General features: G+C 50.3%; 2 protein-coding genes across 3 annotated transcripts in view; one reads left to right on the forward strand and one right to left on the reverse strand.

Annotated features, from left to right (window-relative positions):
• Nucleotides 1-2,014: 2,014 nt before the first annotated feature.
• Nucleotides 2,015-13,546, forward strand: LOC143842048 (gamma-secretase subunit Aph-1b-like). Of its 2 annotated transcripts, XM_077346691.1 has the most exons (7): nt 2,037-2,331; nt 2,522-2,692; nt 2,992-3,065; nt 3,416-3,538; nt 3,640-3,767; nt 12,814-12,937; nt 13,087-13,546. In XM_077346691.1, exons 1-7 carry the CDS (start codon nt 2,219-2,221, stop codon nt 13,122-13,124), a joined length of 771 nt encoding a protein of 256 aa, XP_077202806.1. In that variant the 5' UTR covers nt 2,037-2,218; the 3' UTR covers nt 13,125-13,546. The 2 variants fall into 2 exon arrangements, with proteins under 2 accessions (XP_077202807.1, XP_077202806.1); XM_077346692.1 differs by lacking the exon at nt 3,640-3,767 and having other exon boundaries at nt 2,015-2,331.
• A 1,267-nt stretch (nt 13,547-14,813) lies between these two features.
• Nucleotides 14,814-22,141, reverse strand: part of CA9 (carbonic anhydrase 9) — a 29,547-nt gene continuing 22,219 nt past the window's right edge. Inside the window, exons 10-12 of the mRNA XM_077346685.1 lie at nt 15,988-16,023; nt 15,205-15,298; nt 14,814-15,050 (exon numbers count right to left, since the gene is read on the reverse strand). Coding sequence (XP_077202800.1) covers nt 14,960-15,050; nt 15,205-15,298; nt 15,988-16,023 — 221 coding nt within the window. The 3' untranslated portion in view covers nt 14,814-14,959. The remainder of the gene's footprint in view (nt 15,051-15,204; nt 15,299-15,987; nt 16,024-22,141) is intronic.

The following is a 22,141-nucleotide window of genomic DNA, read 5'->3' on the forward strand; positions in this document are numbered from 1 at the left end:
GCTGTCATGAACCCCGATCCATACCCCGTTTGCCAAGCCCTCCGGCATCCATGTTGTCCTTTTGAACTCAAGCAGTACATGTTTCACATGCACTCTGAGCCTGTCACCATAAAACCTTCATGCTTTCCCTGACTAATATCTGGTGCCCCGCCTCCCCGCCACTTCTCAGCGGGACATCCTCATCTCTTCTGCCGTAAAACGTCCTTGTAGAGCGGGACATCCTCATCTCTTCTGCTGTAAAACATTCTTGTAGAATGCAGAGACGAAACAGAGTTGTTACAAATTAGATCAAAGTCAGGCCATCTGGCTTAGCCTGAGAACCTTCGCACCTTTTCCCTGGTCCTGCTCTCCCGCCTAAATTCCTATGACCCCTCCCCTCTGGTAAGGGTCCTATAAAGATAACCTGTGTATCATGTTCTTTGTCTCTGCCAAGAAGTTTGCTTAGGAGCTTCTTGGCTGCTTTTAGTTTGTTGTAATGCCTGTTCAATAAAGCGTTTCTTTGTATTTCACCTGGAAATCTCGGATGCTTCATTTGATGGGACTTTACCAGCTAACCCCTGCCTGATCCCTGACAGAAGCTCAGATGTGGCACTCACAACAAGAAATCTGCCCCCACCCCCTTCTGATCTCAAAAAATATCAAGAAGTTCATGTAAATTCTGCTACCTAAATAATTTAGACAAGTGTATTTGTGAAGAATTCCAATTAGTATTACAAAGCCACTGTTCAAGGACAAGTATTGATTAACTGTCAGCGTAGCTTACCCAAGCCAATAAAATGTACTTAGCAGATAGGTCCTTTTAACCATTTTGGAGCATGCCTGCCACTGAGCCACAGCCCACAGTGGCTTCCAGGGTCTCCTTCTAATCTGTGGGGTTCAGGGCCCCACTTGTAGGTCAGCTTGTTTACAGCAGCTTTGGAAACAAGGAATAGGAGTCATGGGTTCAAATGATGGGACAGGAGATTCCACTTAAATATGAGGGAACATTTCCTGATGGGGAGGGCTGCTTGTAGATAGCCTAGGCTGCCTCGTAGGGGGGTGGAGTCTGCTTTGTTGGAAGTTTTGAGGAGGAGCATATGATAAGAGTGTGTGATAAGTCCCCGAGAAGGTGTGGGGCTGGACTGGACGGCCCTCTGGGGGTCTCTTCCAGTTCTCTGTGTGACTCTGAAACTGATACATCCCCAGAAGACCAGGCCCTGCAGTTCTGCCTCAAGCGCTCCCTAGGGTAGTGATGCCCAACCTGTGGGCCGCGAACCACATGTGGTCCTTCGACTAATTGGAGGTGGGCCCCGAAGGACGCCTTCTCCCCCCCCCCCCGCCCTTTACAAGACACTTCATTGTTGTGGCGTGTCTGTCTCTTATTCTGAAGGGATGTTTAAACATTACCATAGCGACCAGAGAGCGTTAGGGCAGTGGTTGAGAGTAGAGGGGTAAACTACCCCCCCCCACACACACACACCGGGCCTCAGTAAAAGGCGTTGAGTGGTCCCCGGGTGATAAAAAGGTTGGGGACCACTGCCCTAGGGGCCTGGGGGCCAGCCATGCGCTCTCGGCCTAACTCACCTCACAGGGTGGTTGTTGGGAGGGTAAAATACGAGGGAGATGAATTATGTCTCCTCCTGGGGAGAGGGAGAGGTGGGATAGAACTGGAGGAGGCAAGTACCCTATGAGAGGAAAGGATGGGCTGCGGATGGGAGGAACAGGCACAAAGGAAAGACGGCGAAGAAGACAGCGACGCTAGCCCAAGCGTGTTTCTGGTCAACGCAAGGAAGGCGGGACCTCCCCTCCCGTCCCCCTCGCCCCGCCATTTCGGGGTCTGTCCTGCAGTTCCTCCTTGAAAGGTCGGGTGTGCCCGTGGGGAAGCCGGGCGAGCACCGGCGGCGCAAGGGAGCTGCGGCCGCAGGGTCAGCGGCAACTTGGTCGCCAAGCAAGACTCCCAGGGCGCTCCCCCCCCTCCCTCCCTCCCTCCCTCCCTCCCTCCCTGGAGATTCACCCGCCGGGAGCTGGCAACCCCGGGGCGAGGGGCGACACGCGTTGCTCGTGCGTCGGAAGCCCGTGCCGAGCCTGGAGCCGCCGCGCAGGAGGCGGAGCGGGGTGGAGCCCGCCCAGCCGGCGGGATGTGAGGTCAGGGGCGGCGGAAGGAAGGAAGGAAGGAAGGAAGGCTTGGCCCGGCCCGGCCCGGCCCCCCTCCTGCTCCGGCTGCGGCTGCGGCGAGGCCATGACGCTGGCCGTGTTCTTCGGCTGCGCCTTCGTCGCCTTCGGGCCGGCGCTCGCCCTCTTCCTGCTCACCGTGGCCGCCGACCCGCTGCGCATCATCATCCTCATCGCCGGGTGGGTGGCTGGGAGGCGGGCGGTTCGCAGGAGGGGAGAGGAGGGGAGGGGAGGGGAGGGGAGGGGTGCCCTGCCTTCCCCTCCCCTCCCCTCCCCTCCCTGCCGGGGCATTCCCTCTACTACCCCCACCCCACCCCGGCCCGCGGAGGCGCCTGACCCCCCTCCTCTCCTCCCCTCCCCGGGCGTGCAGGGCCTTCTTCTGGCTGGTCTCGCTGCTGCTCTCCTCGCTGCTCTGGTTCGTGGCGGTGAAGGCCAGCGACGTCGGGGACGAGGCGCTGCAGAAGGGGCTGCTCATCGTCGGGGTCGTCTTCTCCGTCCTGCTGCAGGAGGCCTTCCGCCTCCTCTACTACAAGCTGCTCCGGTGCGCCCGCGGGGGGCGGGGGGCGGGGGGCGGGGGGCGGGCGCTGCGAGAGGGAAGGGCCGCTCCGGCCACCACTGACCGCTGCGGCTCCAGAGCCAGGCCTGGCGCAGCGAGGCTGCAGCATCTCCCGAGGGCCCCCTGGGGAGGGGGCTGGACATCTGCCCTTGCTGGCTCAACAGAGAGTGCAGACCAGACCAGACCCCCTCTGGCGGCTGGGACACCCTTTGGATCTTGATGCTCAAGAAGGTTCTTCTCAGGGCCAAGGCTGACTCTCTCTCTCTTTCTCTCCTCCCCCCCAGAAAGGCGATTGAGGGGCTGGTGGCGCTTAGTGAAGACGGATGCTGCCCGGTCTCGATCCAGCAAATGGCCTATGGTGTGTTGGGGGGGGGGGAGGTGAGAGCTTTGCTGTTTCAGGCAACCCCTCCCCTGTGAATCCATTGGTTTGAGGAAGTTTATGGATGGGCTCCACCCTGGCCAGAAACTGGGTGGCTGAAAGAACACATGCTTTCCATCATGTTGATATGGCTGGGGTGGGGCATTATTCATTTCCAGCACTCTTACCCCAGAGCACGCCAGAGGTCCAGCCTGGACAGCCCCCTCCCCACAATAGCTTGTTGTCGGCTGCCTGCTGCAGGTGCAAGAGGAGCAGTGTGTGTGGGGGGCTTACAGGGCAGAAGTCGGGCCCCCTCCAGTATTGCTTCCACTGGTGTCCTTTCCTTGCAGTGGCGGGCCTGGGTTTTGGACTCATGAGTGGGGCCTTCTCCATGATCAACCTCTTGGCGGATGCCGTGGGTCCAGGCACCGTGGGCATCCACGGGGACTCTCAGCTCTACTTCCTGACATCAGGTAAGTTCCCCCTTCCACCAGCCCTGCTGTAGTTCTAGTCTGTGCAGCTTCTGGGGGGCAGAGCAAATACAAACCATATCTCTCCCCCTCCTCCCCACCAGCCTTCATGACTCTGGTGATGATTTTCCTCCACACCTTCTGGGGAATCATTTTCTTCCACGGCTGTGAGACTCGGCAATGGTGGGAGGTGAGCGCCGTAGTGGTCACTCACCTCATTGTCTCCGGCCTGGTGAGTACCAGAAGGGGGAGAGGCCCCCTCTCTTCTCCTGCTGTCTAGGCCTGCTGGGGGTGGGGGAGTTCTCCTTCCCTGGCTCAGCTGGCTCAGCACACCTTTGCCTATGGGTCTGAAGTTAGCTCTGGAGTATGGTAGGGGTCCTGCTTTGGTGGATCTGGGCTGAAACAGATAGATTGTTTTAAATGCAAATGGCTTTATCTTGTATGAAGTCTTAATTATGAGCCACCCCGAAATTTTCACTAGAGGGAGGCAGCCTAGAAATAAAACAATAATAATAACAAGAAAAAGGGGCATCATATAGCTTCACTATCTGTCGGACCACTTTTCTGCTTCCAACCAAGAGAAGCGGAGGGGCAGCCTGGTCTCGGACCCATTGGGTCTGGGAGCCAGCGTGGTATCATGGTTAAGAGTGGCGGCCTCATTGGGAGAACTGGGCTCTTTCCTCACTCCTCCTCACGCAGCCAGCTGGGTGACCTTGGGGCTGGCACAGTTCTTCCAGAGCTCCCTCAGTCTCACCTACCCGTTGTTGGGAGAGGAAGGGAAGACAATTAATTGTAAGCTGCCTTGAGACTCTTTTGGGTAGTGAAAAGTAGGGTACAAAAAACAGTTCTTCTTTGTTGTTGTCTGTTGCTCCCTCAGTCTGTTCCTTTCCTGTAAAGCCAAGGGAAATTCTGAGACACTGCTGTCTTGGTAAGAATATGTTAAAACTCTGCTCAGGCAAGCTCACGTTTTCTTGTGGATTTCCCACAGGCAGAGCAAAAACAGTGACACATTTCTTCCTAGGCCTTTCCAGCCTGTGTTTTTGCATTTGCCTGCAAGAATTCAGTGTTTAGCTGTCGCTACCCAGCCTGGTTCATTCTTCCTTTGGAACGAAGCCATGGTACTTGTCCCAAAGTCCCCCAGCTGGTTTCCACCCAACTCTTGCAGCAGACTGGTTCAGCCTCAGGTTGGCGCATTTCCTCTGAGGCAGATCTGTTTGCAAAACTCAATAGAGCTGGCAGGAACAGTCCCTAAAGGGAGTGTTCCTGGGGCAGTCGGGGGAGGATGACTCCCCAGGGCCAAGAAGGACATCTGGGTGGATCGAAGGAGGATCCTAGCATCTCTAGCTCTGTGAAGTAGAAACCAAACTGCCCAAAGAAGACCAAACAGTAGCAGGTATTCCAAATTCAGATCCTGCCTCCCCATCAGTAAAGATAGAAATGTGGAAATACCAAGTCCTAATCACTTCAAAGTGAGGGGGGTATTTTCACCACCACCCCCAATCAAAGCCAGACGGTAATTATGAGGTGGAGAGGGAAATAGGAAAGGTGACTGACTAAAGGGGAGAAAGTTGTAATACTGGGTGACTTCAAATACCCTCCTGTGGACTGGTGCAGATAGCTTACTGAGCCACGGCTTGGAAAGAACCGGTCTACACACTGTGAATGTCAGTGTTCGGAGGACCATCACCTAGCTCATGAGCGCACATTCATGACGAATTTGGGCTGGTTTCATAGAATCATAGAGTTGGAAGGGGCCGTACAGGCCATCTAGTCCAACCCCCTGCTCCACGCAGGATCAGCCCCAAGCATCCTAAAGCATCCAAGAAAAGTGTGTATCCAACCTTTGCTTGAAGACTGCCAGTGAGGGGGAGCTCACCCCACGTCCTTAGGCAGCCTATTCCACTGCTGAACTACTCTGTGAAATTTTTTTCCTGATATCTAGCCTATATCGTTGTACTTGTAGTTTAAACCCATTACTGCGCGTACTTTTCACTACAGCCAATGGGAACAGCTTCCTGCCCTCCTCCAAGTGACAACCTTTCAAATACTTAGAGGGCTATCATGTCTCCTCTCAACCTCCTTTTCTCCAGGCTGAACATTCCCAAGTCATAGAATCATAGAGTTGGAAAGGGCCATACAGGCCATCTATTCCAACCCCCTGCTCAACGTAGGATCAGCCCAAAGCATCCTAAAGCAAAGTCCCTCAACCTATCTTCATAGGGCTTGGTCCCTTGGCCTCAGATCATCCTCGTCGCTCTCCTCTGTACCCTTTCAATTTTATCTACGTCCTTCTTGAAGTGAGGCCTCCAGAACTGCACACAGTACTCCAGGTGTGGTCTGACCAGTGCCGTATACAATGGCACTATGACATCTTGTGATTTTGATGTGATGCCCCTGTTGATACAGCCCAAAATGGCATTCGCCTTTTTTACCGCTGCATCACACTGCCTGCTCGGGAATACAATCCACAAGTACCCCAAGGTTTCATTCACACGCAGTGTTATCTAGAAGCGTATCCCCCATACAGTAGGCATGCTTTTCTTTTTTATGACCTAGATGCAGAACATTACACTTATCTTTATTAAATTGCATCTTGTTCTCATTTGCCCGTTTTTCCATTGGGTTCAGATCTCGTTGAACTCTGTCTGTATCTTCTGGATTATTTGCCAGTCCTCCCAATTTGGTGTCATCTGCAAACTTGATGAGTAGTCCCTCCACCCCCTCATCTCGATCATTAATAAATATAAAGTACCGGGCCGAGCACCGAGCCCTGAGGTACCCCGCTACTCACCTCCCTCCAGTCTGATGAAACACCATTGGCAGCAATTGGTTTGTGGCAGTTCAACTGGCATAAACTGTTCTTGAACTTTCAGGGTGTTTGTGGGTGTTCATGTAAGATTCATTTCCAGGTAGACTTTCTCATCTCAATCTAAATGTTTGCCAAACTTCAGGGAGGCAGGGTGGAACAGGGTGGAGGTCATACAGAGGAGCATCCAGAAGAGGTCCCCTGCAGCTTTAAAGCTCTTGCTTGTGCAGCATCCATTCTAGTCACTCCTGAACCTGCCGGCATTTTGTACCTGGCAGGCAGTCGTTTTCACAGGTGCCCCTTCAGGAGTGGATAGGACATATCCTGTGCAAGCGAGAGACACCAAACTCACAGGAGCACTCCAGCTGACTCCCCTCCAGGTTTGGTGAGGACTGGATTTACAGGATCTGAGTTACAGTCCCCAAAAGAGGGTACCCTCAGAAATTGATGTGCTAGTTTTTAACTGTATTGTTTTAATGAACTTCTAGTGCTGCTTGATTTATTGATGTGTTGTAAGCCTGTTCACAGGGAGGGGCATCCTATACACTATTATTAAATAACTAGTAAATCCAATCTACACCAGACTTGGAGGACAGGCAGAGGAGAGACAGCCTCTGCAGGCTTCCTGTCTCTAATGCAACTCTGGGCTTGGGTCAGAACACATGATGCCAGACAAAAGTGCTGGTATTGACCGGGAACATTGATGATAGTGCGGTTACATCCAGCATTCATGCCGATGGGAAGATGCCCTCCAAGAGTAAAGCAATCACTTTTAATTTCCAAAGGGTGAGAATTGTAGAAATAAGGGGACTCATCGGAAGGGAGAATAAAAGGGAGCATTACAATTCCTTCCACAATGCCTGGAAATGATTCAAAACTACACTAACTGAGGTCCAAATATATATCTCGGGAGATGAAAGTTACCATTAAGTCAAAGAGGATGCCTGTGTGGATAAGAAAGCCATAAAATGCAAAAAGAATTCCTTTAACAAGTAAAAGGTTGCTGCACTGACGGTGCCCAGAAGGGAATACAAGCTTTAGCAAAATAAATGTGAATTAACCATTAGGCAAGGCCAAAAAGCATGAAAAAAAAATAATACACATTTCTTTAATTGTATCAGCAGCAGGAAACCAATCAAGGAGATATTTGGGTCCTGGGATGACAAAAGAACAAAAAGATTGTGATGGAGAGATGACAGAGAAATTGAATGAATTAGAATCATAGAGTTGGAAGGGACCTCCAGAGTCACCTTGTCCAACCCCCTGCAGGTGGCAGGAAATTTACAACTACCTGCTCACCCACAGTAACCCCAGTAACAGATGCCCCCCGCCCAAAAAAACAACCCAGTTTCCGTGGCCAGTCTAGCCTAGAGGAAATTCGCCTCCTGCCCTCAGTGTGGCCAGCTAGCTAGGGCAGTGAAGGAGGGAAAAGCCAGAGAACCTTGCGAGGCAGGATCTGGCAATACCTCCTCGCTGAAGGGTAATTTTATCTAGTTGTTAGTTGTAGGGAGGAGGGCAAGGAGGGTTTTGTAGGGGTGGATTGGGTTGGGTGGGTTAAGGTGGAGATATATATATATATATATATATATATATAAATATACATACACACATACATACATACATATACATACCTACCCACCCTGGCAGGAGTGCAACTTACCATCGCGCCCCAGGCCAGGAATCTGGGGGTGACCATCGATACCTCCCTGACTATGGAGGCTTTGGTCAAGAGAGTAGCGGGTCAGGCGTTTTTCTATCTTTGCCAGGCCCGGCTACTAGCGCCCTACCTGTCCCCTGACCACTTGGCTACAGTGATCCATGCGACAGTCACCTCCAGAATAGATTTCTGTAACTCGCTCTACGCCGGCCTACCCTTGTCTCTGATCCGGAAACTCCAGCTAGTGCAAAACGCAGCTGCTCGGGTCCTCACTGGCACACCTTGGAGGGCCCATATCCAGCCTGTGCTGAGGCAGCTGCATTGGTTGCCAATTGCTGCCCGGATCAGGTTCAAGGTTCTGGTTTTGACCTTTAAGGCTATACGCGGGTTGGGACCCACATACCTGGGGGACCGCCTACTGCCCTATATCCCCCGCAGGGCTTTACGCTCAGCGGGGGAGAATCTCCTGATCATTCCTGGCCCTAGAGAAGCGAGCCTGGCCTCTACCAGGGCCAGGGCCTTTTCGGTCCTGGCCCCTACCTGGTGGAATGAGCTCCCCGGTGAACTGCGGGCCCTGCGGAATTTACCAACTTTCCGCAGGGCCTGCAAGACGGAGCTCTTCCGCCAGGTTTTTGGTTGAGGCCGGGGTCAGCGAATGAGTGCCAGCATTCCCCCCCCCCCCCCCGGACCTAGTAAGTTAGATCTCCTCCCCACCTTCCCTGCCGCTCTGATACCAGGGGTGGGAATAATGAGAGCTTCCGCCGTGTTGGGATTGTTTTAAAGTCTTTTAATGGGTATTTTAATGGGGATAAGACAATTATGACCCGACACAAGCCTACAGGGAGTGGCGGGAAATAAATCTAATTAATAATAATAATAATAATAATAATATATATATTGTGATAACTAGGTGGTTAGTTAGATTGGTTAGTACTAGTTAAGAGGGAGATGACTGCATTGCTAAGATGCCGTGGTTGTGTAGTTTTTAGTTTAATGTATTAGGCTATTCTGGTCCATCGATGATGCCCATGCTCCGTGGGCAATGTTCTGCCATGCGGGGAGCATGGGGCGGCTGGAGAGGGGAGGGGAATTAGGATCCACCCGGTGAGAACATTCCAACAATTCTGGACCAATGGAGGTATGATGGTGGGAGAGGGTTCAATAATAGGAAGGCAGCGAGAAACGGAGGTCTGTGGAGGCCCTGACTGTGGAAACATGGTCTTTGGCCTGGTTGATGCGCTCGCTGCCCTTCAAACCTCCATCCCATCCCTAGGTTGGTAGGGGAGGGGGCTAGGGCAGAACCGGTGCTGATGCTATGTTAAGCCAGGTCAATTAAAAACAAGTCCTCAACCCTGTGGGACTATTTTTCAGGGCATGAGGCTGACCTGGCATGCATTATCGAAAGCTGAGTATGAAAGATCTGGTTCCGTGAAAGATCTGGCGCTACCCAGCTTTTCAATCATTCATCAGCCCTGGCTCCATGGTAAGGGGGGAGGGGTGGCGGTCCTGGTCCGGAACACCTACCCCTTCAGTGCTCTCCCAGCACCTTTGATCACAAAGTTGAAATGTGTGGTTCTAACATGGGAATCGGTCAAGAACATGGCCATCTGGGTGGTGTACCATTCATCTACTGTTCCATCTGTTGCCCTGCTTCAGAAGAGAAAGAGGGAGGTTAGACGGATAGAGAGTGTGGCAGAAGATTTGTGACGTAACGGCAAGAACATCTCAATGAGGCCTTATGAGATGGCGGTGAAAGCTGCGAAGAGTGACTACTTCACTCTTCACTCTAAAGAAGAGTACCTACAGGTTACTAGGCACTGTAGATCAATCATCAGAAAGGCCAAAGCTGAGAGTGAGCTAAGATTGGCCAGGGAAGCCCATTGTAACAAGAAAAGATTTTTCAGTTATGTGAGGAGCAAATGTAAAGTAAAGGAGACAAGGCCTACTGTTGGGTGCAGATGGACAAACTCTAACGGAGGATGCAGAGATAGCAGAAAGGCTCAGCGCCTATTTTTTCTGTTCTTTCCCACAGGTCAAAGGGTTTAGGCACATCTAGACATGGCAGTAGCCAAAGGATAGAGTCTGGGTGGCAGGTTGACATGGACAGAGAGGTTGTCGAGATGCATTTAGCTGCACTGGATGAGTTCAAATCCCCTGGGCCGGATGAAATGCACCCGAGAGTGCTCAAAGAACTTTCCGGAGAACTTGCACAACCCTTGTCCATCATCTTCAGGACCTCTTTAAGGACTGGAGATGTCCCGGAGGACTAGAAGAGAGCAAACGTTATTCCGATCTTCAAAAAAGGGAGGAAGGATGGCCAGTGAGTCTGGTCTACAGACCAGTGAGTCTGACCTCTGTTGTGGGGAAGATAATAGAGCAGATATTAAAGGGAGCGATCTGCAAACATCTGGAGGACAATTTGGTGATCCAAGGAAGTCAGCATGGATTTGTCTCCAACATGTCCTGTCAGACCAACGTGGTTTCCTTTTTTGACCAAGTGACAGGTTTGCTGGATCATGGAAATTCAGTTGATGTCGTTTACTTGGATTTTATTAAAGCTTTTGATAAGGTTCCCCATGATGTTTGTCAGGGTCCGCAGGGTCTTTGCCACGTTGTTCGGTGAGGGAGACCCGGGACTAGAAGGCTTTATCTGTAGGAAACAGCATCTCAGAACGGAGTCGGTACTCTCTCTCCCTCTCCTGGGCTCAGGGTAGTTCCTTCACTACACCTCCAACCCCGTCTCCTCATTGACGCTTCCTTAAGTAGCCTCTCTAGCCCGTCTCCACCCTCTGGGCGTCTCAGGAGGACCTCGCCCTTCCGGGACTCCGCGTCTCTCCGCCACCACCCCGCCCTGGGTTTCTCCCTTGCTCTCCCCACTTGTACTGACTGCCCCCATGCTACCGTTTCCCCCACCCCTGGCGAACTGATTCCCCACATCACTTTATGTAAGTTTCGTATCCAAAGAGGGTCTGTCGGGATCTCTTCCTCTGTATCTTCCTTTCTTAGGCTTCCGCTCCAGTCCGCACGCTCCTTCTCCGGACCCCCTGCGCTGCCCAAACTAGTCGTTCTCGACAATGTTCTGATGGATAAATTGAAGGACTGCAATCTGGATTTTCAGATAGTTAGGTGGATAGGGAATTGGTTACAGAACCGCACTTAAAGAGTTGTTGTCTATGGTATTTCATTAGACTGGAGGGAGGTGAGTAGTACGGTACCTCAGGGCTCAGTGCTCGTTCTGGTACTTTATAACGGGTCACCAACCCCTCGGTACAGGGCCGCCAGCCGCTGCACTCACAGCCCAGCTAGCTTCTTGCTGTACGAGTGAGGGGAAGAGGCAGGCGCAACCCCCGGTCTGGGGACCGGTACCGGTCCGTGGATCAGTCGGTACCGGGCTGCGGCTCCTCCTTGTCCTCCTCTCCGGATGCTGCCTCGAGAGCTGCCCTGCCACTCTGTCACCGGCTCACCTTTGGTGCTCTCCAGCAGCTGCCGTGGCTGGGGCTCCCCCTCGGCGTGGCATTGCGCAGCTGCTGCTGGTAGTGCCCCTCAGTGGGCGACAGAAAGTCAGGGGCGCTGGTGGGAAAGCAAGTGGAGCAGGGGCTCAGGCAGCGGTAGACTACCCCCCCCCCGGGCCTCAGTAAAATTGTCAAGCGGTGATAAAAACGTTGGGGACCACTGATCTAGATGACAGGGTGGAGGGACTACTCATCAAGTTTGCAGATGACACCAAATTGGGAGGACTGGCAAATACTCCAGAAGATACAGACAGAGTTCAATGAGATCTGAACACAATGAAAAAATGGGCAAATGAGAACAAGATGCAATTTAATAAAGATAAGTGTAACGTTCTGCATCTGGGTCAGAAAAATGAAAAGCATGCCTACTGGATGGGGGATACGCTTCTAGGTAGCACTGTGTGTGAACGACCATGGGGTACTTGTGGATTGTAAACTAAACATGAGCAGGCAGTGTGATGCAGAGGTAAAAAAGGCGAATGCCATTTTGGGCTGTATCAACAGGGGCATCACATCAAAATCACAAGATGTCATAGTCCCATTGTATATGGCACTGGTCAGACCACACCTGGAGTACTGTGTGCAGTTCTGGAGGCCTCACTTCAAGAAGGACGTAGATAAAATTGAAAGGGTACAGAAGAGAGCAACGAAGATGATCTGGGGCCAAGGGACCAAGCCCTATGAAGATTGGTTGAGGGACTTGGGAATGTTCAGCCTGGAGAAAAGGAGGTTGAGAGGGGACATGATAGCCCTCTTTAAGTATTTGAAAGGTTGTCACTTGGAGGAGGGCAGGAAGGTGTTCCTGTTGGCTGCAGAGAAAAGGACACGCAGTAATGGGTTTAAACTACAAGTACAACTATACTCTTGTGGCACAGAGTGGTAAGGCACTGACATGCTGTCTGAAGCTCTGACCATGAGGCTGGGAGTTTGATCCCAGCAGCCGGCTCGAGGTTGACTCAGCCTTCCATCCTTCCGTGGTCGGTAAAATGAGTACCCAGCTTGTTGCTGGGGTGCAAACGGTAATGACTGGGGAAGGCACTGGCAAACCACCCTGTATTGAGTCTGCCATGAAAATGCTAGAGGGCGTCACCCCAAGGGTCAGACATGCAGGGGGTTGGACTAGATGACTCCAGAGGTACCTTACAACTCTGTGATTCTATGTGGCTGAGAGTGTGAGATGGGCCCCAGGGCAACTGGTCCAAGGTGAAGCCCCTGAACTGCTTGCGCTAGTTCCAGCTCTCCCCCTTCTCCCATCCCGCCACATCCCACTTGGCTTCTTACTTCTGGCCTTCCTTCCCTGCAGACCTTCTGGAACCCCATTTACCTGGGCAGCCTCCTCCCCTCCTATCTGCTGATGGCAGCTCTAGCAGTGTGGGCCTATGTGCTCTCGGGGGGCTCGAAGCAGAACTTGCACCACTTCCTTCTGTGTGAGTATGGGTAGAGATCGGTGCCCCTCCCCCTGGAAGTGTGTTTCTGGGAACAGCCTTCCCTCCCCTGGGCCAGGGGTCCCCCGGTGTGTCCTGGTCCTGGGCAGGCCCTGCCCGCTCTGACTCTCCCTGTCTGTCTGTTCTTCTAGGCCTCCGGAGTGGAACAACACCCCCGTCGAGACCCTGAGCCTTTTGACTCCCCCTGGCTTGTCTCCTGCGGACACCAGCCAGGGGAGGGGATGTAGCAGCTGTGCCTTCAGCATATCTTGGCCCTGCCGAGGGATCTTGACAGCGCAGGGTGGGGGGTGAGACTGGACCTGCCCCCCAGGACCACTCTCAGGAAACTTTGCAGTGGAAGTTGCTGGGGAATGAACTGTGCCTCTGGAGCAGAGGCCAGCCTGGGGCCACTGGCGGGTTTGGAGGCCCAGGCGAGGCAGTGGGCTGGACTGGGAAGGCCCTCTCCCAGAGTTGAGGGGTTCCTGACACAGGAAGTGGGAATGCTTCCTCCCACCTGCCCCTACAGTGATCCTGTGTGTCCCCCTGCCACTGTGTGTCTTCATCCCAATAAAGAGACTGGTGTCTTGTCCATCTGCACCTATGTGGACCAAATTAGGTGTGTGCGTATGTGTGGAAGTGGCCCGTGGATCCGTGGCAGAACATGTGCCCCAGGGTGGTATCAGGCACACCTCTCCACCTGTTTTTCTTCTACCCACTGCCCTGTTTTCCTGGCTGTGTTAGCTACACCACAATATTGTGCGGCTGCTTGTGTGGCTCACCTGTTCCCTGGGGCCCAAGCTGATCTCAGGCACATGGCAGAAGGAGGGCTGGGTGGCCTTTGAGTACCTTTCCGTCCTGGAAGTTCACTTCCATACCTGCAGGAGGTGGTGTTAAGTTAACTTGTGCTAAGTTAGGGGCTGTAGCTTGGGTTAGTGCCAGTGAAAAAGAGGAGGCGGGAGGCAGATTCACAAGCTGGAGAGGGGAGGGGTTGCTGAATTTCTCCAGTGGCTGGCATGCCCCGCCCTACTGCACTGGTCTGGTGCCCCTCTGCGTCTGTCCTGTCCTCCCTCCCTCCTTCTCAGACCCCCCGTTCTGGGCAAAGCACGTGGCTCCCCAGCCTCACATGGCCAACGGCAAGAGGGGCTAGGGCATGAATGTGACCCTGCCCTGCAGTCTTCTGGGGAGGGGGGAGCTCCAGCTGCACCAGGATGGAGATGAAACCGGATAGTAGGCCCAACCTGGGAGCAGTCTTTGTGGGTGGAGCTGCCCCTTTGCCCATTAATGGAAAAATGGGCAAATGAGAACAAGATGCAGTTTAATAAAGATGTGTAAAGTTCTGCATCTGGGTCAGAAAAATGAAAAGCATGCCTACTGGATGGGGGATGTTCAGCCTGGAGAAAAGGAGGTTGAGAAGGGACATGATAGCCCTCTTTAAGTATTTGAAAGGTTGCCATTTGGAGGAGGGCAGGATGCTGTTTCCGTTGGCTGCAGAGGAGAGGACACGCAGTAATGGGTTTACAACGATATAGGCTAGATATCAGGAAAACAATTTTCACAGTCAGAGTAGTTCAGCAGTGGAATAGGCTGCCTAAGGAAGTGGTGAGCTCCCCCTCACTGGCAGTCTTCAAGCAAAGGTTGGATACACACTTTTCTTGGATGCTTTAGGATGCTCTGGGCTGATCCTGCGTTGAGCAGGGGGTTGGACTAGATGGCCTATGGCCCCTTACAACTCTATGATTCTATGATTCCAGCGCAGTCCCTTGACCCCTCGGAGCTAGTCTGATGACCCTCCCTCCCGACTGTCAGCAGGCCCCCACAAGGGCCTTGGAGTAAGGGAGGGGCATGTATGCCCAATGGCTGACACCAGGCCCATTCCTTCATAGGCTGTTGTGCCCCAGGAAGAGCTTGGGGACGAAGGCTTCCCAGGCAGGCAGCTGAGGCAAGTGCAGGGAGGCTTTGGTGGGATGCAGACAGGGAAAGAAGCTGGATGGGGTCATGTGGGGTGGGACAGGGCAGGATGGTCCCTCAGCTTGACTGTCCTGTCTCTTCGCCAGCAGGCTCCTCTGTGGTGGCTGCCACATAGATGACGCTGGGCTTGGCTGCTTGGGCGTCCAGCCTACAGTGAAGGGGAGAGGAAACAACCATTTAGAACAAGATGCCCAGAGGGCTGGAGCTGCCCCAGATGCTGACCTGAGATCTGGGGCAGCACAGCACCACCTGGCCTCCCCACAATAGCATATGGTGACATGTTGCATGGCGTGCCCTCTCACCTTGGGCGCTGGGTCCGCTGCTTGCAGACATAGAGGAGGAATGCAATGGTGGTGACTGCAAAAAGAGTCCCAAACAGGATGGCCAGCAGGTCCCCTGGGGAAAGCAGAAGCTTGTATGGAGGGCAAAAAGTGCTAGCCAGGCTTTGCCCTGTACTGAGGAGGTCCCTTCTAACTCTATGATTCTATGAGGCCGAGAAGAGGCAGGACCAAGCCTGTGAGGGGACCCCTTTGGCACAGCCAAGGGGGGCAGGTGAGGCAAGAGTCAGCTTCCTACCAGTGGGGAGGAACCCAGAGGCAAAGAGAAATCACACTCGGACTGCATGTGATGCGCTAGATAGTTGAAACAAGTGAACATTTACTTTGCTACTGTTTTCCTTCCTGCCCCCAACCCCCAAGGCACCTCTGCCACAGGCATATGCAGCAATGCCCAAGAAGATGCAGAGCTCCACCCCCCGCCCTCCATCTCTGAGTAACAAAACAGGCTTCCTATACACTGAATCAAGTAATAGGTCATTATGTAGGAAGCGGTATAAAATCACAATTTAAAATGCTGCAAAACTGGGAGGGGTGTTTTGTGTGTTTTGTGATCCCGTATGAATGAGCCAATGGCCACTATATGCCCAATGGGTTTCCGTCTCCTTGGCCGGCCCTGGAGAAGCCCGAGAGGTAAAGGACACTGGCCAGGGAGATGTTCCCTGACTGCAGCTGTTCTCCCTGTACGGTGGCTGGGAAAGAGGGCTGTCACTCCAGGTATCAATGGGACATGGACCGAGAGACACTTACCTGTGTGGAAGGAGGAGTTTGCCTGCTGGCCAGCATCTGAAAGCAAAGCACAGTGGAGTCAGAAGGGTCCTCCTCTCCAAGCCATCCTCCAGCCCTGGATGGCCAGAGTTTGTCCTGCGGGTCTCCCCTGACTGCAGCTGCCACCATGTCCTGGGGATGCCACCTGCATCCACCCTTACCTGCACCAAGGAGCGGTTCAGAACTGAGAGCACAAGGAAGAGATGCTGAATGCAGGAATGGGAGGGGGGGTGTTTGGTGTGGCAGCCCTCAAACGCACCAGGCTTTCGATTGATAGGGGAGGCACTGGCCAGTGGGCTTACTCAGATGGCCCCTTCCCCCTTTCTGCTCACAAGGAGGCTCCTCTGAAGAAGGCAAGGCCATCTAGATGTTGACCAACCACTACAGGTGATCAGCCCATCGTGTGCAAATTAAGGATGTTTTTAAATGTGCCAAGTGACAGAAGACGGTGAGTAGGGTGTACGTCCAGGGCAAGCTCTGCCTTTCAACCCACCCCTTGCAGAGGGGTGAGACGACCATGCAACACCAGATCTTTTCTGCCCTCTGGGAATGTTTTGTTGGCGCTACCTGGCAGGGACCCAATCCAGAATATGCACACATTGGCAGTGGCAGAACCAGAGCCCAAATGGTGCCCCCCATGAACGATCTGTCCTGCTACATGTCTTTGATTTCCCATCAGAAGACATTAGTTTTGTCTCGTTAATATTAAGTTGTAATCCTGCTTTGGCACATTCTGCTTTAAACTTCGGCAAGAGTCTTATCAAGTCCTCACTCTTTTCTGCTAGTCATGTGGTGTCATCTGCATATCTCAAACTGTTTGTTTCTTCTGACCATTTTCACTCCCCCTGCATCTAAATCTACTCTACTATTCCTTATGATATGTCCTGCACAGAGACTGAAGAGACAGGGAGATACAATGCATCCTTATCTAACACTAGAAACCTTTGTTTTTTACTGATTTGTTTATTTATAATGACATTTATATACCACCACTCCCAGCCCAGCTGACTTGTGGCAGTTTACAATAAAATATAGCCTAAAAATCCCCAAAAACTAACATAACCAGAATACACAAACAATGGCCGTAATACCTACTGTAGGGGATTCTTTTCTGGCGGTGTTTTTTTAAACAAGGATGTGCAGTACTGTGTAGAAACAATACAATATTCTAAAGAAGCTTTTTAAAAATAAAGCTTCTATTGCAGATATTACAGCAAAGCTTTTGACTGTATGAATCATGAAACACTATGGTTGGTTTTAAAAGGAATGGGTGTGCCCCAGTACCTGCCTGTTTTGATGCTCAACCCGCACTCTGGTAGGACAGAACAGAGAGAAACAGAAAAGCTTCCAGTTGGTAAAGACATTTGGAAAGGATGTATTTTATCTCTCTGTCTCTCTAGTCTATATGCAGAATATATCATAAGAAAAAATGTATTAGTTGAAGGTGGAGTGACAACTGTCTGAAAGAATAAAATTTGAGTCCAAAGGCACCTTTAAGATCAACAGTTTTATTCAAGATGGGAGCTTTCGTGTGCAGGCATACTTTCTCATACAATGGAACAAGAATCATAAGAGTACAGATATAAGGAGAGAGCAATTTATTCATTCATTCATTCACTCACTCACTCATTTATTTATTTGATTTATATCCCGCCACTCCCGTAAGGCTCGTGCTGGGTCACAATCGGTAAAAACCTTCTTAAAACCCCTAGTACAATAAAACCCATCTAAAACCCAACAAATTGGTAGTACTGTATATACTCACATATAAGCCGAGTTTTCCAGCACTGTTTTTAGCATTTAAAAGACCTCCTCAGCTTATACGAGGATAATTGATTAACATCCTGCCCCCAGCCAGCCAATCGCAGCATTGCACCTGCAAGTGATCTAGTGGCCTCCAGTTAACCTTTGCCTTCTGCAAAGATCTTAAATACTAAGCTCAAGTGAGCTAGTGGCCTCCAGTTAACCTTTGCCCTTCTGCAAAGATCTTAAAAACTAAGCTCAAGTGAGCAAGTGGCCTCCAGCTAACCATTGCCTTCTGTAAAGATCTTAAAAACTAAGCTCTTTGCAAGTGAGCTAGTGGCCTCCAGTTAACCTTTGTCCTTCTGCAAAAATCTTAAAAACTAAGCTCTTTGCCAGTGAGCTAATTGCCTCCAGCTAACCATTACCTTCTGCAAAGATCTTAAAAACTAAGCTCTTTGAAAGTGAGATAATTGCTTCCAGCTAACAATTGCCTTCTGCAAATATTTTGAAAGCTTACTCTAACAGCTTGTAGCAGTGGTCCCCAACCCCCGGTCCGGGGACCAGTAGCAGTCCATCGATCAGTCGGTACTGGGCCGCTGCTCCTCCTCGTTCACCTCCCTGGCTGCAGCCTCAGAGGCTGCCCTACCACTCTGCCGCCGGCTCACCTTTGGTGCTCTCCAGCGGCTGCCATGGCTGGGGCTCCCCCTTGGTGTGGCACTGTGCAGCTGCTGCTGGCAGCGCCCCCCAGCGGGTGGTGGGAAGTCAGGGGCGCCAACGGGAAAGCAAGTGGAGCAGGGGCTCATGTGGCGGCGTCCCTCGGCAAGACTCCCCCCCCAGGCCTCAGTAACTTTTGCTGATGTTAATTGGGGTTTTTATGGGGATTTTATTGTGTTTTAACTATTTATGTTGTAAACCGCCCTGAGACCTATTTGGAGAAGGGCGGTCTAAAAATTTAATAATAATAATAATAATAATAATAATAATAATAATAATAATAATAATAATAATAATAATAATAATAATAATAATAATAATAATAAATTGTCAAGCATTAACCGGTCCCCAGTGATAAAAAGATTGGGGACCACTGGCTTGTAGGACATCAATGGTTTGACTGAGGGATTCTGATATTTTCCCCCCTTCTTTTCCTAATCACTTCTTCCAAACTATTATTTTGGTTTCTGGGGGTGGGGTGGATTTTGGGAGTGCTTTGGGATTTACTGTTTTGTTTTCAGTGTTTCTTTTTTTATCTGAGGGGCAGTATTGTTTGCCTTTTCTTCTTGGGGTTGTGTTTCTTTTAAAAGTTGATTTTTACAATTCTTCCTTTCAGTGTTTTGTTCTGGGGGGCACTGTAGCCACCAGTTTGGTAGCTGTTGTACTTGTAGTAGTTTGCCAACTTTGGGTCCTATTGTTCTGCTCTGGTTTACTGGCCTGGGGGGCACTATTTGATTCTTCTGTCAGAGCTGTTCTCACAAAGCAGTTCTGTCAGTGCTCTCAGGGTGTCTGGTATCAAGAGAGGAAGGGAAGACAATTGTAAGTCGCTTTGAGACTTTGGCTAGTGAAAAGCGGGGTACAAAAAACAGCAGCTATTCATCCTCTTGACTTTTCTGTATTTGTTAGGAGGGAGGCTGGATGGGAAAGCCTGTGATGATTGAGCATAGATTAAGCACTTAGGCCACCCTGTAAATTTACCAGTAGCCTGCTGCATTTCCCACCCTTGGCTTATATGTGAGTCAATAAGTTTGCCCAGATTTTGTGGTAAAATTAAGTGCCTTGGCTTATATGCGAGTCGGCTTATATGCGAGTATATATGGTAAATTAGCAAACAGCATCACGACAAATATGCAGCATGATAATGAAGATCAGGAACTTTTTAATTTTCTACCCCAAATCCACAGACCTGGGAATCCAGGGCACCCCATTGTCTCAGGCATAAAAAACTATCATCATGGGGGTATCTGAATATGGTCAGAGTGCTCTGTTTCCAATAAGCCAAACTTCTGTTTAAGAAAGTGTCTTTAATCAGGAAAAAAGACATCCATTCATATACATTGACTAACCTGAGGATTGCAGGCTGGGATCAGGTATTTTACAGCACAGTTTTCCCCTCCCCTTGGGAATGCATTTCAAAGGCAGACGTAACACAGCAACTATCTACTACAAAGGGAAACCAAAAGACTAGATGGGGAGGGCATGAGATAGGGGAAGGAAGTAGAGGGAGGTGATGGGAAACTAGTGGCTATAAACCAAACACCTCAGAATAACCTTGAGGTGCTAGATTCAAATGAGTAGCTGCGTTGGTCTGAAGTAGCACAATCAGACTCCAATAGTCCAAGACAAACTGAGATTTATTCAAGGCATGAGCTTTCGAGTGCAAGCACTCTTTGTCAGACTAAGAACTGACCATCATAACAGTAGGAATACATGAGGTGCTAGAAGCCTCATGTAGCTGGCAAGCATCATGGGGCAGGCAATAATTAATCATGGCAGAAGAACCAGAGGGGAGGTTCTGACAGATATATGAATCCTATTCTAAGACCCGATGCCATCAATGCTTCTAGTCATGCTCTGTTACATGTAACAGTTCCTGACAGCACAGACTTTCTGGGGGAAATACCTTTGAACAAAATGCCAGAGAACACTATTTTAGCCACCATGGATGTGGAATCTCTGTATACAAACGTTGCACCCAAAGATGGATTACAAGCCATAATGAATACAATTTCTAGCAACCCCACAGCTCACTCAGCCACCAACCTGCACCATTTTGTTCTCATCCATAACCACTTCAGATTTGATGACAACTTGTTTCTCCAGATTAATGGCACATCCATAGGCACCCACATGACTACTCAGTATGCTAACATCTTCATGGCAGAATTGAAGCAATGCTTCCTAAATGCCCACCCATGCACACCTCTCTTATACCTGTGATTCATTGATAACATTTTAATCATCTGAACACATGGTAAAGAAGCCCTGTACACTTATCACCAGGCATACCATGACTTTCACCCTACCATCAACCTGACAATGAATCAATCTATGCAAGAAATACATTTTATGGACAAATAAACAATGGTTGCCTAGAGACCATCTTATAATGTAAACCTGGACTGACAAACATACCTGCATGCCTCTAACTATCATCCTAAATATACCCATCCTAAATATACCCAGTATCCATTGTATACTGCCAGACTCTACGCTACAACCACATTTGTTCCAATCCCACAGAGATTCTCACTTGAGGGATTCACAAAACTCTTTATTGGAATTAAGGTACCCACCCAATGAGATAAACAAAGCTAGAAGGATACCCAGGGAAAACCTATTGGAAGATAGACCCAAACAAGACAGTAACAGAATACCACTATTGGTTACATTTAGCTCTCAATTCAAAACAGTTCAGCGCATCATCAGTGACCTACAACCTCTACTGGAAAATGACAGTTCTCTTTCCCAAGTTCTGAGGAGCAAACCTTTTCTTGCTCACAGACAAGCCCCCAATCTCAAACAACTCCTCACCCACAACAATACAACATCTAATTTGAAGATGCACACTGGTTCCAGAGCTTGCAACAAACCCAGATGCCAACTTTGCTGCCACACACAGTCTAATAAATGGTCATTAAAAAATCACAGGATTGAGAAACCTATAGGGGAATACTTCAGCCTTCCAGGACATTCAGTGAGGAACCTTAAAGTAGCTGTTGTATTGCCAAGAAATTTCAACAACAGACTAGAAATGGAATTTGCGAAGATGCAAGTTATTACAATACTCGAAACAATGGAATCCATTGGAGGTGGTGAGCTCCCCCTCACTGGCAGTCTTCAAGCAAAGGTTGGATACACACTTTTCTTGGATGCTTTAGGATTCTTTAAGGCTGATCCTGCGTTGAGTAGGAGGTTGGACTAGATGGCCTGTATGGCCCCTTCCAACTCTATGATTCTATGATTCTATGATTCTGATCTCTCCTGCCCCCCCCCCCTTTCTATATTGGTGTATTTGATTTTTCCTACCTAAATGGAGAACTTTACATTTGTCCCTATTCAACTTCATTTCAACTTCAACTTCAGAAAGGCCAAAGCTGAGAATGAGCTAAGATTGGCCAGGAAAGCCCACTGTAAAAAGAAAAGATTTTTCAGTTATGTGAGGAGCAAATGTAAAGTAAAGGAGGCAATAGGCAATTGGGTGCAGATGGACAAACTCTAACGGAGGATGCAGAGAAAGCAGAAAGGCTCAGTGCCTATTTTACATCTGTTTTTTCCCACAGGTCAAAGGGTTTAGGCACATCTAGAGATGGCAGTAGCCAAGAGATAGTGTCTGGGTGGCAGGTTGACATGGACAGAGAGGTTGTTGAGAGGTATTTAGCTGCACTGGATGAGTTCA

This window comes from Paroedura picta, chromosome 7 (assembly GCF_049243985.1).
Source record: "Paroedura picta isolate Pp20150507F chromosome 7, Ppicta_v3.0, whole genome shotgun sequence".
Taxonomy (NCBI): Eukaryota; Metazoa; Chordata; class Lepidosauria; order Squamata; family Gekkonidae; genus Paroedura; species Paroedura picta.